The sequence below is a fragment of the Chionomys nivalis genome, chromosome 9 (genome assembly GCF_950005125.1).
Source record: "Chionomys nivalis chromosome 9, mChiNiv1.1, whole genome shotgun sequence".
In the NCBI taxonomy this organism is placed as follows: domain Eukaryota; kingdom Metazoa; phylum Chordata; class Mammalia; order Rodentia; family Cricetidae; genus Chionomys; species Chionomys nivalis.
In genome coordinates this window covers 20,033,969-20,048,483 of record NC_080094.1, presented here as the reverse complement: position 1 = coordinate 20,048,483, position 14,515 = coordinate 20,033,969, and the positions used below count along the sequence as shown (strand labels likewise).

Here is a 14,515-nt window from a genome sequence, read left to right as displayed (position 1 = left end):
ACAGTGTTGCCAAACTCAGCTTTTTACCTCCCGAGCCGTCTCCCAGCCCATAAACACGTTTTTACTATAAGGTTTTAAAGTTATTCTAGGACTCACTGGAAGTGGACGAATGTGTACTTTTTTAATTCCTTAATTTTATTCCCTGGCAAGGCAACGGTAACTCTACTCTTCATTTGGCGGATCAGATTTAAGGAGGAGACTACAAAGGAAAATGATGAAGAGCCATTTGGACACAAAAGTAAATATTTAGTAAGACGGAAAAGAAACCACAGCAAATTGTTGGAGCCCTCTAAGCCGTGGATTCCTTTCTCCTGAAGTTTCTGAAGCTGTTTCCCAGGAGCACTTTCTCTTGCTGGGCCCACACAGACGCGCAGAGGTCCCAGCTGAGGTACCCTCTGCTCCCTAGGAAGTTATCTCCCCCACTCCCCTTCCAGCCTCCCCACCCAGCGGACAGGCTACCCCCCCTACCTCCAGCAGCCCAGCTGCCACACTCCCTGCTTGTCCCTGACCCATCCCCCTCAGGCCCTCTCCACAGCAGCTCCCTTGCTCCTGCCTGAGTCCGCCCAGTGTGTGTAATGTACATTATACCAACAAATATAGGTCACGTGCTGTTTGAGCTTACAGAGAAGCTGCCTCTGGAGGTGGGGTTCCCCCGTGTCTCAAAAAAAAAAAGTCCCCTAAGGCTCTTTGTCTGGGGATGGGCTGGCCACCCTAACTCTGTGACATGGAGTGAAAGGACACAGTAAAGCAGTCGGAGAATAAAAACACGTGTCCTTAAAAACAGACGGTAACTGTTTTTAGCGGACATTGCTGTGTTTATCACACAATACAGAAGCTCAGTTGATAACCCATCCTCAGCCCATCTCTGCCGGATGTTGTAGACACTCAGTCTGATGGTCTTGTCGTTTTGTTTTTGTTTTTTGTGTTTTGTTTTGTTTTGTTGAGGCAGGGTTTCAGTGAGTTATCCTAGCTGTCCTTGAACTCATAATATAGACCAGGCTGGCCTCGAACTCTCAGAGACCTGCCTGCCTCTGCTGGGATTAAACGTGTTTGTTCTTTTACGTGGAAGCCGTACCTGAGGGGACACTATGCTCTGCTTATGACTCTCTCTTTTGAGAACTGAAGTTGCCTGCCTCAGTCCAGCCAGCTTCCTGAGTCCATTTCGGCTGGATGTTTCAAACACCCAATCTAATTATGTTTTGGTCTCTCTCTCTCTCTCTCTCTCTCTCTCTCTCTCTCTCTCTCTCATTTTGGCTTGCTATCTACTTAACAAGTTCACTCATTCAAAATTTAAAACGTGACTAGCGTGGATTAGTCTCAGAACCACACAAAACAGTGTGGCAGGTGATGGCAGCTGGGAAGCTGGGACCAGTGACTGTGGGCCACCTTGTCTGGCTGATGCTCTGGGCTATACCATCTATTTCTAACCTGTGTGACCGTGAGCCTGTGCAGTGACCTCCCAGCCTCTCTTTGATCTGTTCTACTGCAGGACAGGGCTGTCAGGACCAGGACCTCATGCATGCATGACATTTAAACGAAGCTTGGCTCTTAGGCCACCTGGCCAGTGGGCTCCTGGGATCCATCTGCTTCCACCCCCAATGCTGGGGTTACCTAGGTGTTGGGGATTCAAACTCAGGTCCTCATGCCTACAGAATGGCTCTTACCCACTGAGCCATTTTCCCAGCCTCAGCTTGGATCTTAGCCACATCTCCACTCTTCTCAGCCCAAGTCCCTCTTCTTGGCTCATCTCGTTTCTCCCTGGAGTCTGCTCAGACACTCCATAGGGTAGTCTTGCCTTGGTGACCTTCTGTCCCTAAAGCCTAGTATAGCACCTATCTGTATTAACTCTGATCCATCCATGGGTCTCCAAGCTATAGCTTCCAAGATGCTCTGAACCCTGCCCCACCCCTCTGCCCACCCTGCTCCCGCTGGGCCCAGCAGTCCCTCTGCATTCCCTGTTGCAGGAGCTGATTAAACAAAGGAGCCCTGCCCCTGGACCTATACTGATCCCATCGGTGTGTGTCTTGGTCAGAGTTCCTGCTGCCCTCTGTGTTCTTGACCCTCGGTGATTCGTAAGGCCTCTCCTTTCTGTAATCTCAGTCCAAGATTGGTTAATAGGCAGTGTCCAGGTGTTCCATTATAACAGAGGCCCAGAGGGGCAAGTTACTTCCTCATAGTCACACAGCAAGAGAGTGCTGGGAAAAGCACTCTCAGAATTCCTCAGTGGCGCCATCTCACCTTGGATCCCTTCTAGGGAACTTAGCCAGCTAGCCATGTGGGGTCACTCAGCTCTTCCAAGAAGGGCAGGCTCAGCTTTTGTTCTTTTTCTTTAATGAACATGCTCTGATCCCACCTATGTCTCAGTTTCCCGGCCATAAAAATGGTAATCTTAGCAAAAGAAGGCGAACCACTGTTCTGGCTGACCTAGCAGGCATTTTCCCTTGGTCTGTCTGTCTGTCTGTCCATTCCAGAATCACTCCACAGGAATGGATGTTGAACTGATGAAGCTAGACTCCCTGCTCTTGCCTCTGTCTGTCTTTACTTTCTTTTTTTAGAGGCAGGGCCTCACCACGTGGCCCAGGCTAGCCTCACCATGCAGCCTAGGCTGACCTCAAACTCATCCTCCTCCTGCCATAGCCCCAGTGCTGGGACTGCAGGCCTGTACCACACTGCTCAATACTTCCTGACCTAGGGCAGTGACTCAGGACACTATCTCGAGGTGGCTCGTTGGCCCTTTGTGAAGTGTGCAGGTTAAGGGTGACCTGCAGGTGGCCAGAGCAGAAGTAGTGGTGAGAGATTAGGTCTGACTTTACCCTGGAGCACAATGAGACAGGTAACATGCTCCGGCATTGATGGCACTGCTCCCTCCCCCCTCCCTCACTTCACAGCAGCAAAAACAAAGACCCAGGGAGGGGATGAGATTTTCACTGATAGTGCCCAGGTGGAGTCCCTGAGACTGAGCCCAGGCCCCTGCTCTGAGCTCAACCCTTTTCTGCCCCAGGCTCATATTATCTGGACAGCTTTACTGAGATAGAACTCGCGTGCTTTCCAAGTCACCCGTTTAAAGTACACAGCTCGATGGCTCCAGTCCAGACAGCTGCATCCATCGGTACAGGTTACAATGTTTCCATTACCGCTTTGGTTCCTCAAGCCCCAGGCAGCCACCCATCGGCTGCATCTACTCCCTGTGAGCGGACCGTGCATTCCGCTAGCGTTCATTTCTGTTTTCTTTCACTTACATGATGTGCGCATCCTTGCTGATACAACATGTTTATCTGTCTCTTAATTAATGGGCGGGCATCCGGGTTGCTTCCACTTTGTGTCTCCTATGAATGATGCGACTGTGGACAAGACCGAACAACTTTCTGGGTTCATGCATGTTTTCATTTCTCTTGAATAAATACCTGCAGGTGGAATTTCTGGGGTGTGGGGTAACTCCATATTTATCTGTCTGGTCTTTTCCATCCTGGCTTTCTCAGCCCCTGGGGCTGCTGATGACGAAACAATATGTGGATAAACTCAGGACTGGATAAACTTCCAGGTTCGGGAAACAAGCCTACTCCTTCCCTGCACTCTCCACGTCCTCTCTCCTCCTCTTTGGGCCTTTCTTCAGAGAGTTGTGGGCCAGCCGGATCCCAACTCCTTTCTGCTTGCTGGGGCTTGGGTGAGTCTGTGAACTGTGACTCCGTTGCTCTGGTTGGCGGCTGTGGATTCGTGTGTAAAACAAGATGGTGTTTCGTGTCTGCAGTTTCTCTCAGCGCCCACTGAGAGTCAGGCCCTGCTCCTCAAGGCTGGACATGCCGTCCGTTGGGCACAGCTTCTCATCTGGATGGACTATTTCTTTATCTCTCTTGTCAAGAACCCACGGGCTGCCTGGGGTTCCTAGGCCCTGTGTACTTGCTCAGGCCTGAGCTCAGGAGGAAGCAGGGAGCCCCTAAATAACACCCCTGGCCTGATAATCGATACTCCTGGCATACACAACTTGTCTTTTCTCTCCTCCTCCACTCCCTATCCCCCAACCCCCCCATCCCCGGTGGCTTCCCTTTCCTTGTCTTCCAGAGAAAACATACCTTTTGGAACCTAATAATTAACTGTAGACTGAACCTTTACCAGGAAAAGAACCAAAAAGACTCCAGTCACGCACCTCCCTAATCAGTAACTTTTCTTTAGACCTGCTGAACCCAGAGTACCCAGTGGCCTGCAGATAAAGGCAGCTTGGGAGAAAGGCCGACCCCACCCCCAGCCGATCTGCCTCCACAGCCCTCTGTCTGGACAGGCACAGCGCTCGTGCCTGGAGATGCTTTCTGAACAAATCTTTTCTTTGTCCCAGCCGCATGTTCTCCAGCCGCTGGCTTTTTTGGGTGTCCCTGTAGTTCCAGCTTGGAGGAGGCACTGGCTTGGCCCCCTCTCTTTTGGACTGCATCATTCTAGGCTTGGCTGGAGGCTGAGGGGTGAGCTGGCAGACATCCTAGGCAAATAAGAGCAGCTGGAAAGGAAAGAGGCCCCTGGGGTAGAAGGACGGACCTGACCCCCACACGGCAGAGCTGCCAGGCCCGTATGAAGGCCTCCATCCCAGGAGTCCTGGCTCCTGGTCAGCATAGAGAATGCTGGGAGGAACAGGCCTTCGTGCCACGCTCTGTGCTGGGCATAGCTGCTTGTGTAGACTAAGGCTCAGTTTTGCAACCTGCCAGCTGTGTAACTCGGGGCAAATTGCTTAACTTCTCTGTCCCTCCATTTCTGTATCTACAAATAGGTGAAATAGCACAACCTCCAGGGTTTCTAAAGTCCCAGAGGAAGATTTGGGAGTGTGCCACATCAACACATTTGAGACAGTCTGCCTCTCCACGGAAGACCCACAACAGGAGCCAACCTGTGTGTGTCCTGTGCTAACACCTCTGTTTCTCTAGGCTCTCACTGCAACTTTCTCTAAGTAGACAAAAGACCTGTTGTGTGAGAGTGTGTGTGTGTGTGTGTGTGTGTGTGTGAGAGAGAGAGAGAGAGAGAGAGAAGAAAGAGAGAGAAAGAGACTGTATGTGTATGAGAGAGATTGTGTGTATATGGGAGACTGTGTGTGTGTGTGTGTGTGTGTGTGTGTATACGTGCACATGGAGGCCAGAGGTCAAGGTCAGGTTTCTTCCTCAATGTCTCTCCAGCTTACTTTTCAAGACAGGGTCTGTCACTGAACCCAGAGATCACCGATTTAGCTAGCCTGGCTGACCCTGAGATCCACTTGTCTCACCTGTTCAGCTTTGTCCTCCAGGACTGGGACTGCGAACTTGGGTGCTGTGCACCCAGCTTCTATGTGTGTGCTAAGGATCCAGACTCAAGTCCGCACGCTTGTGCGGTAGGCATTTTCCTAGCCGAGCCATGGCTCCAACTGTGGCTGTACTTTCAGAGCACGAGGAACAAGCAACAAGTAGAAGTGTTTATTGGGGAGACGGGGCTGGGTAAGCAAGAGAGGGGGCGCAAGTCAGCTGAGCTAGGTACAGCAGAGCTGGCTGGGGCAGCTTGGCCTCTCCGCATTAGGGATTAGGGGTGAGCAGGCAGGCAGGCAGGCAACCAGAGTTGGTGGCCTTGACTTCCCCTGGAAGCCTCTTGCTGTGAGTCTGCCCCTGCCCTGGATCACCCAGAACACAGGCAGGTGTAGAAATGGCTGCTCACAGCTCTGGCGGCCACCTGCATAAACATCTATCCAAGGCAGAAGCATCTGGCACAGCCTGGGAAGGCCTCAGAGAGGGGACCTCGGTGAGGCCAGGTTTCACAAGCCCAGTAAGAGTCCTCCGTAACGGAGTCAATGTCAGTAGGTCCCACCCAGCCCATCCTTCCCTTGCTTGACCACCGCTGCTTTCCAGGGGACTTTCCCAGAGTCCTTTGCCAGCTAGTCTCTGGTAAGGATCTGCCAGCAGGAAACATGAAGAAGGATTAGCTAGACCAGCCTGCTTCTGTAGTAATCCCTCAACAGTGAGACAGCCTTTGCCACTCAGGGCTTCCAGATTCCTGGGCCTTCAGTGCCTTCCAGGCCTTTCGGAACCCTTTTCCATGGGAGAAGACAGTTGTATATATTATATTAACTTATTATTCATTTATTTATTATTTATTGTGTGTATGCGTCCGCATGTGGAGATCAGAAGACAGCTTTCAGGAGTCTCCCCTTCCACCACGTGGGCTCAGTCACCAGGCTTGGTGGCAGGTACTTTGTCCTGTTGAGCCATCTCACTGGCCCTGTCTCTGACTTCTAGCATGTCACTTACTGAGACAATGCCTGAGCCACCCTAGCCAGCACAGGAATATAGTGTTCAGAAACTTGGCACCCAGGAAAGGTGATGTTGGGGTTTAATTTGCTTTTTGTGTGCGCGTGCATGTTTATATAGGTGTGCAGGCATGTGTTTGTGTGTGCGCGTGCGTGCATGTCTATACCAAATGCCAATCCTAGGTGTCATTTCTCAGGCACTGTTCATCTTGTTTTTGAGATAGTCTCTGGTTGGCCTGGAGCTCACTTAGTAGGCTAAACTGTTTAGCCACTGAACTGGGAGGGTTTATGGATGGGCACCACCATGCAATGGTTTGTTACCCTAGCATACAACCAAAGGTGACCTTCGTGTTAAGCCAAACAGTTGACTCCTGACACAGGGAACCACATGCAGAAACTAAGAGGTGCACGAGAGGGAAGGACATTGGGGAACACAGGAAGTCCTGGCTCTGTTAGTGGGAGGGCTTTGTGGGTAGAGCCTTGAGTGCCAGCAAACTGTGCGTCCGGGTTAAAGCGTGGGTGATGAAGCGTGGGCACAGGTGTGAGTGAGCCTCTCCACCCACCCCCTCAAAAGCTCCCAAAGGATAAGGGCAGACCTTGTTTGAATGTGAAAAATAGATCTTTATTTCAGTGCTCACACATGCTTCAAAAGCATGCCTACTCCTGCCTGGAACCCGAAGTTCGCAGGAACCAACGGAAGCAGAGCTGTGTGGGAATGGGGCAGATACATGGCTCATGGTGCAATTCTCTGTGCAAAGCGGAACGTGTTAAAGGCATCTGTGTGATTCTTCTCAAGCTCCTCTCTGGGATTTCAGGGGGTCCCAGAGCCTCTGACCTTTTTACCCCGAGACCCCCTCCACCTCTGAAGTCTTCCAGCTTGAGGGCCCAGCCATGGGGAGGTAGTAGGGGATGGTGACCCATAGGCTCCCATGCTTTTCTGTAGACAAGTGCTGTGTCTGGGGGTGCTGGCTGAGGAGGAAGGGCTGGTCGGTAGAGGCGTGGCCCTGGTGGGAAGTGACCAGCATGGACAGTTAAGGCTCCTCCTGTGAAGTCTAGTCTAGGCACCGTGAAGGCAGCTTCTGGGTAGTCCTGAGACTGCATCTGAGGGATCCAGACATAGGTGAGAAGCAGGATGGCCTGGATACAGGTCTGGGGCTGCTGTCTCCTTCCCAGAGTGTCCTGGGCCTGGGTAGCAGGTTTCAGAAGCAGAGGGACAAGAGACTCTGGAGATGGGACCGCCAATCATTGCTCTGGTGAAGGAACATCAAGGCCAGAAGAGGAGGGCAAAGTGTGGTCCTCCTTGGGGCTCAAACCTAGGCTCTGACTCCCAGCTCCCCAGCCTCTCTGCCTCTCCTTACCTCCTCACCCCAACTGTGTTCTTCCAGACTGGTCCCATATGACCTCTCTGACTCACTCAGGTCAGGGCTGATGTCACAGCGAGAGTACTAGAGTCCAAGTCAGATGGCGCAGGCCCTGTTTCCAGGCTCGCCCACTAGCCCTGTAAGTGGTGGCCAGCCTACTGGCACAGCGCAGCATGGGCAGCCTCAGTTTTCACCCTGCAGTTTCTCATGGACATTGAACAGGCTGGTGACCCTGTGAGAACCTGAGGTGTCTAGCACAGAATAGTTCCCTTTGGGGGGGGGGGACTGGGAGTAAGAGACCAATGGCCAGGGCAGCTGGGTTCCTTCATTGAGCCAGTGGACTCGCCATCCCTTTGTGCTTGCTCTGAGGATCTAGGGACAGTCCAAACAACACAGGGTGCTGACAATGGCTCTCCTCTTCCCCTAGCTCTGGTCTGCCAAGGCCAGGGTTCCGACTGTGTTGGCACAGAACATTCCTCACAGCTAAGGGGACAGATGGGGAACAAGACCAGAGGACGGGATGGATTAGGAGTACATTTCCTCCCAAAGAGCCCCAGGCAGCCATGTCAGCCTGAAGGGGTGAAGTTGCTCATTATCTCGGGATTAAGACCAGGTTGAATTGAGGGCTGGCAGCAGGTGGGGTGGAGCTGGGTAAAGGGGTCCCTTAGGCTGGGCCAATGATGACGTTCCGGTAACCCTTCACAGACTTCAGCTTGTCACACTGGAAGTTCACCACCAGCTTGTGGAGGCCAACTTCTGTCGGGAACAGGTCGATCCTCACCTTGACCACTTCTCCTGCTGGCACAGGGTCTGAGCTGAAGAAAGAAAGAAACAAAGAGAGTGAGAAGACAGGCCTGGCTGCCACATGAAGCGTGGGGCAGCAGTGAAGATACACAAGACTTAGGCCAGAGCCTCAGCGAAGGAGGACTAGGGCCAGAATTCATCACGGGTCCTGCTCATGGCCTCTGCAGGGCCTACAGAGTCGGTAAGGAGTTCCACACCTCATAGAGTGGTGTGTGTGTGTGTGTGTATGTGTGTGTGCATGTTTTTGAGTGTGTACACAAGTTTGGGTGTGTTTGAGACAATAAGTATATATGTTCATGTGTGCACAAGTATCTATAGGCATACGCAAGAATGTTGCTTGTGGATGGGCAATCATATGTGGTGAATAGATGTGCCCCATGTGCTGATAGTGGGGGGGAGGGGTAACACAGACCTGTTCAGTGGCTTCAGGAGAAATAATACATCGTGTGCATTGTGCATGTGCATTGTGCATGCGCTTAACTTGTTTTGACTGTGTGAGTTACATGGCACCAGAAAAGAAAAACAGCATGTGTGTGTACATTTACACATAGACATATGTGCGGGCATCAAGTTCTGTGAGGACTCTGGAGAGATGGCATACTGTGACCAATGGTGTCTCAGGTCAGGTGTGTGCTGGTGTGGCCGGCAGTTGGCACACTGTGAGAGTTGAAAGGCTGCCTGTGGGTACTCTGGCTTGGGGTTTAGGGTGAATGGGACGCAGGTGAGCAGGAGATGAGTGGAGTGGGCTACAGCCTGGGCTGGGTCCAAGGGCCTTGCCTCCTGGCTCCTCCAGCCTCCTCCTCTCCAAGACTTGGGTTCCCAGCACTTACACTTCCACAGACTTCTGCTCCTTGGTCAGGCCAGCCCCCTCCACGGTGAAGATGCAGTCATTCAGGGACTCAGAGAGTGGGTTTCTCAGGGACACCTCAGCCACCAGTTTGCGGTTCTGCTTGGGCTCCCCCAATATCTGGAAAGAAAAGAGATGAAAGTTAGAGCAGGGATTCAGGCTGGATGCCTATGGAATACATCCCAGTGTTTGCTAAATGAAGCTGCTCTCAGCTCTGACACTCCCAGAAGAAATCTTGGTGCCTGTTTCCTATCTGCAGAACACAGGTGATGGCTGCTCCCCAGGTCTCTTCCAGAGGCTTTACTGAGGCTCCCCCATGAACCTGAGGATGTGTGAAGGATCTTCTGTTTCCCAGAATTTGAAGTTGAGAGGTCAGGACTGGAGCTTACTGACCCTGCTCTTCTCTACTGTGTGATACTGGGCCCTCTCTGAGCTCTGCAAAAGTTACCAGTTCTTCAGAACAGGTGAGCTAAGGTGTGTAGTACTCGGCAGACCCTGGCCCATGACTACAAGGTACTCTAGTACAACTGAGTCTGGGGCTCAGGGGTACCTCAGAAGAGGGCTTGGAGGAAGATGGTGGTGATGGTGCAGTCGGCTTTTACCAAGTCTCCAAACATGCAGGGCACACCCTAGCTATTTCCTGTGGCCTTACTTGGATTCTCACAGCATCTAAGTACCAGCATTGACCGGGTCCCATAGAGGAATGAACTGGGGGGCTCAAAGGGTGAATTAGCACCTTTGGCACCACCCAGGCCCAAGCTGGGTCACCATGCTTGTCACCCTTCTCTGGCCTTAGCAGTATCACTGATCTTTTAAGGATACCTGGGTCTTAGATCCCAACAGTCCCCTGACCTCAGGGCTCTAGAAGCCCTTCCCAGAAGCTCCAGTCCTGCATTCTCTTATCTTTATGATACTCTCCTTTTATGAGGATCCTGAAACACAGAAGGGCTCCAGGCTGCAGGGAAGCAGGGGTATGCACGGGTGCAGGCTGCCTTCTCCCCAACCCTGGACTGTTCTGGGGCCCTGTCCACTCCTTACCCGGATCTTGATTTCCGGATTCTCCAGGTAGATGTCTCTCTCTGCCAGCAGGTAGCTGCTGGAAGCTGGCTCGACGAGGAGACCCCGCACCTTGATGAGGTTTGATTCTGTCAGGTACTCATTGTACTTCTCGTAGAGGATGCGAAGGGGGATGCTATTCTCTGTGATGAGGGAGAGAGGGGTGATGTGATGTGTGAGTTGTGAGGGCTGGATCCAACCAACTGCCGAGATTACGGACATGCACCACCACACCGGGACAGAAGCCAGAGTCTGTCTCATGCACGCCAAGCAAACACTCAGTCACTGAATTGTGTTCCCAGTTTGCCTCTGTTCCTTCTAGCTGATGACACATCAAGTGTCCACCTTCTGGGACCTATTAATAGTATCTGGGCAGTACGGGTATTTAGGAGGCTAGGAAGGGTTTCCAGAATGGGACAGGGAGGCACCTCGCTGCTGCAGGGGGTAGACAACAGCTAGCCACCAGACACCATGCCTCTCCCAATGCCTCCCATTTTACCTTCTTGACAACCCAAGCGTGGCTGTGTTTGGATCATCACCTGGCTTACACGCAAGGAAACCAAGGCTTGGGCAAGTAAAATGGTATTGTCATGCATCATCACACAGCTGAACATGCCACCCAGGCACCTGAATCAAAGCCCAAACATCACCTGTCCCCTGAAGGTGAACTCACTCCCCACTGGGCCCACAGCCTTGACCCATTTTACAGATGAAGACATGCCTCCGCCAGGAAGCACTCACCAACTGGCTGTGTGAGCCCAGGAAGATGACCACCCTGTCTTTCCCTCTGTTCCTGGGGTCACTAGCATATGCAGGGCAGAGCTCTGACCTTAACAATGGCACACAACCAAGGGACTGAGGGTGAGCTTAATCTCACTTTTTTTCAGGCAAGAAAATGGAGGCCTGAGGGCAATAGGATTCTGTAGGATGAAGGAAGGTTTGGAGAAAGGAGCCCAGAGCTGGGATCTACTGGCTTGCACAACCCATTCTGTCTCCTCATCTACTAAGACCCTGAGCAAATAAACCCCTTTTGCTACCAATTCATCATCGATACCATCACTATCAGCAGCATCACCATCTACATCAGCAACATCAGCACTACCACCACCACCTTCATCACCATCATCACCACCATCATCATCACCACCATCATCATCACCATCACCACTATCACCATCACCACTATCACCATTACCACCATCATCATCATCACCACCATCACCACTATCACCATCACCACCATCATCATCACCATCATCATCACCACCATCATCATCACCATCACCACTATCACCATCACCACCATCACCACCATCATCATCACCACCACCACCATCATCATCACTATCACCACCATCATCATCACCATCATCACCACCATCATCACCACCATCATCATCATCACCACCATCACCATCACCACCATCACCATCACCACTATCACCATCACCATCACCACTATCACCATCACCACCATCATCATCACCACAATCACTGCTACCACCATAATCACCATCATGATCATAATCACCACCACCACCATCATTACTATCATCTTTTGCTAAGAGGAGATCTTCAACATTATTTATAGCAAACTAACATAATAAATATAAATACAAGCCAACAAAGTCTTGCTTACTGCACTCTGGCAGAACATTCACGCCATAGGGGCTAGGGCTAATTGATAATGAGGGACTTGCTAGGCCTGGGAAGCCAAGGACAAATTAACACTGCTCAGCTCCTACCAGGGGACGGCTGCTCGGGTCAGCTGGAGGACTGACAAAGCTGGGAGGCAGTGGCCTGCTCATTGTTGGCTCAAGCAGCAGGTGGTGCAGGCTTTAGAAAACTAGGCAGTGGGTGGCCTTCCCAGGTGCATTGTCCCCAGAGGGACCTATTCCAGCCCAATGACATGATTGGGGATCCAAGCCCTGTGCCCATGAGGACAAAAATGTGGAATGAACAGCCCAACCCTGGGGGCAAAATAGAAAGAGGAAACACTGGACATTAGGAAGATGTGGCCATAATTGTTGGCTTTGCTAGAAGGCCAGGCCAGGCCAGGGCATGTCCTGGAGAGCCAGTGTTCACAGATCAGTGACCAGGCCTCAGCCTCAGTCCTCCCTTGGACATTATGCCCTGTTCTAGAAGGCCCCCTGGGGATGGTCAGTGAGGCACACTGACTGCTTTCCTGACCTACTGGTGGCTGAGGAAGGAGAGAGAGAGAGCAGGGTGGAGGAGGGGGAGAGCAACTGGGCTGCAGCCAGGCTGGGACAACTGGACTCCATTCAACTGTCCTGGGCCTGGTTTCCTGTCCATTAGCACATGGAAGTCCCCAGATCATATCATCAAAGAGCAATAAGCGTCAGCAACTGCTAAAGAGGGAGAAGAATCGGCCAGGTGCTCCTTGGATTTGGAAGCCCCACAGGCCATGTTGGACTAGCTGTGACTTCCACCCAGAGCCCAGCACACAGAGCCCCTGCCCTGTCCTCCTGTTCCCTGGGCTGTCCCTCATGGATTCCTGGCAGGCAGAACATCCTCAACTGCCCGGTGGGCCCGGCCGGAGCTCCTGCAGCACAATGCAGGCGCTCTGATGTTATCTGTGGGGCAGAGGTGATTCCGCAGCTGGGAGTAAGGTCTTGGCCGGGGTTCATCACTGCCTCCTCCCTCAGGGTAGCTCATAAAAGGCTCAAGTGAGTGGTACCACCTGCAGTGCCTCAAAATGGGGGCCTGTGGCCTAAATGGGAAGAGAACTGCCCAGGGCAACAGCACAGGTGGATATGGGTATCCAGGCTACCTTACATGGCCGTGGTGAAGAAGCCCTGCCCTTTACTTGGGATCCAATCAGAGAGGTGTCACTTGTGTTCTTCCCATGCCATCAAGGCTCACAGAGATACCCTGAGCTGATACTGCCTCGTGTCACCCTAGGGGTAACGAAAGACCCAGCCTCTCAGTCGCTCTGGGTCTCATACTGAAGCAGAAGCTTGGCACCAGGTCCTGGCCACAGTGACTCTACGTCTGCACTGAGTCCCCGAAGCTGTCCATCAGGTGATGGGCGTGGTCACCTGGCCAGTCTGTACATCATGTGCTGTGAAGGTGGCAGAGGCAAAGGCCCCGCAGGTCCAGCTGGCTTCAGAATGCATCTTTCCGTAGTGTCAGTTGCTGGGACCCTGGCCCGGGCTAAGGGGATTTTCCAGGCCTGGGAGTCAAGAGCTGGTCCCAAACACAGGCCTGTCTGTCCAGGAAAGCTGGCCTTGACAGTGCTGGCTAAAGAGCCGGGAGTGGGAGCAGGGAGAGTAACAGCTTGGCCGCCCCTTCTCCAGGTCACACTGCTCTCCATGATCAAGTATTGATGGTCCAACAGTACACGAAGTCGACACTGGCCAATGGTGAATGGGCTATGGAGCGGGACTGTGTCCTGGCACTGTGCTAGCTAGGTGTGTGACCTCAGGGTCCAGAACAATTTTAGGAGAGCACTGAGGAAGGGAATTGGCTGTGGAACACAGTGTCTGGGAAAGCCAGCAGGGTTGTGGGAAGATGCCATGAAATAAAACAGGCTCGAACCCCTGGCTTGACTACTGTGTGCCTCCATCTCTTCATCGAGAAAATGGGTGCAGGGACGGAATCTACATCTGCCCCCCTCCACATCACTATTTTTTCTTGAGACAAGATTTCACTATGTGGCCCAGGTTGGCCTCAGATTCTCAATCTTCCTGCCTCAGCCACCAGAGATCTGGGATTGCAGGAGTGCTCTGTCATGCTGGCCCCCACTTCTCTTTGGGCTATAAGAATTAAGCATGCTGGGAGGCTAGGGAGACCATTCAGTCAGCAAAGTGCTTGCCTTGCAAGCATGAGAACCCAAGCGAGGATGGGGGGGGTAAAGGGTAGGAGTGTCGGAAGGGAATCAGGGCGGCGGGGAGGAGGGGCGCTGGCGGAGCCTGGTTTGTAATCGCAGTGCTGGCAAGAAGGGACAAACAGATCCCTGGAACTAGCTGACCAGTGAGAGAGCCTGTCATATACAAAAAAAGGTGGATGGTACCTGAGGGATGACACTGTGGTGCCGTATGGCTTACACACGCACACACTCGCGCCTGCACGCACGCATGCACACACATACGCACATGCACACGCTTAAACACCACGGTACTAAAGAAGTGCTTAGCACAGGCTTGGCCCCCATGATGCCCGGCAAAGGGACTGGGA

General features: G+C 52.4%; 1 protein-coding gene across 1 annotated transcript in view; it reads right to left on the bottom strand.

The window, feature by feature from the left end:
* Positions 1-6,853: 6,853 nt before the first annotated feature.
* Tgm2 (transglutaminase 2) overlaps positions 6,854-14,515 on the bottom strand; it is a 30,437-nt gene continuing 22,775 nt past the window's right edge. The window contains exons 11-13 of the mRNA XM_057781749.1: positions 10,301-10,461; positions 9,246-9,382; positions 6,854-8,426 (exon numbers count right to left, since the gene is read on the bottom strand). Of these exons, the coding sequence (XP_057637732.1) occupies positions 8,276-8,426; positions 9,246-9,382; positions 10,301-10,461 (449 nt within the window). The 3' untranslated portion in view covers positions 6,854-8,275. The remainder of the gene's footprint in view (positions 8,427-9,245; positions 9,383-10,300; positions 10,462-14,515) is intronic.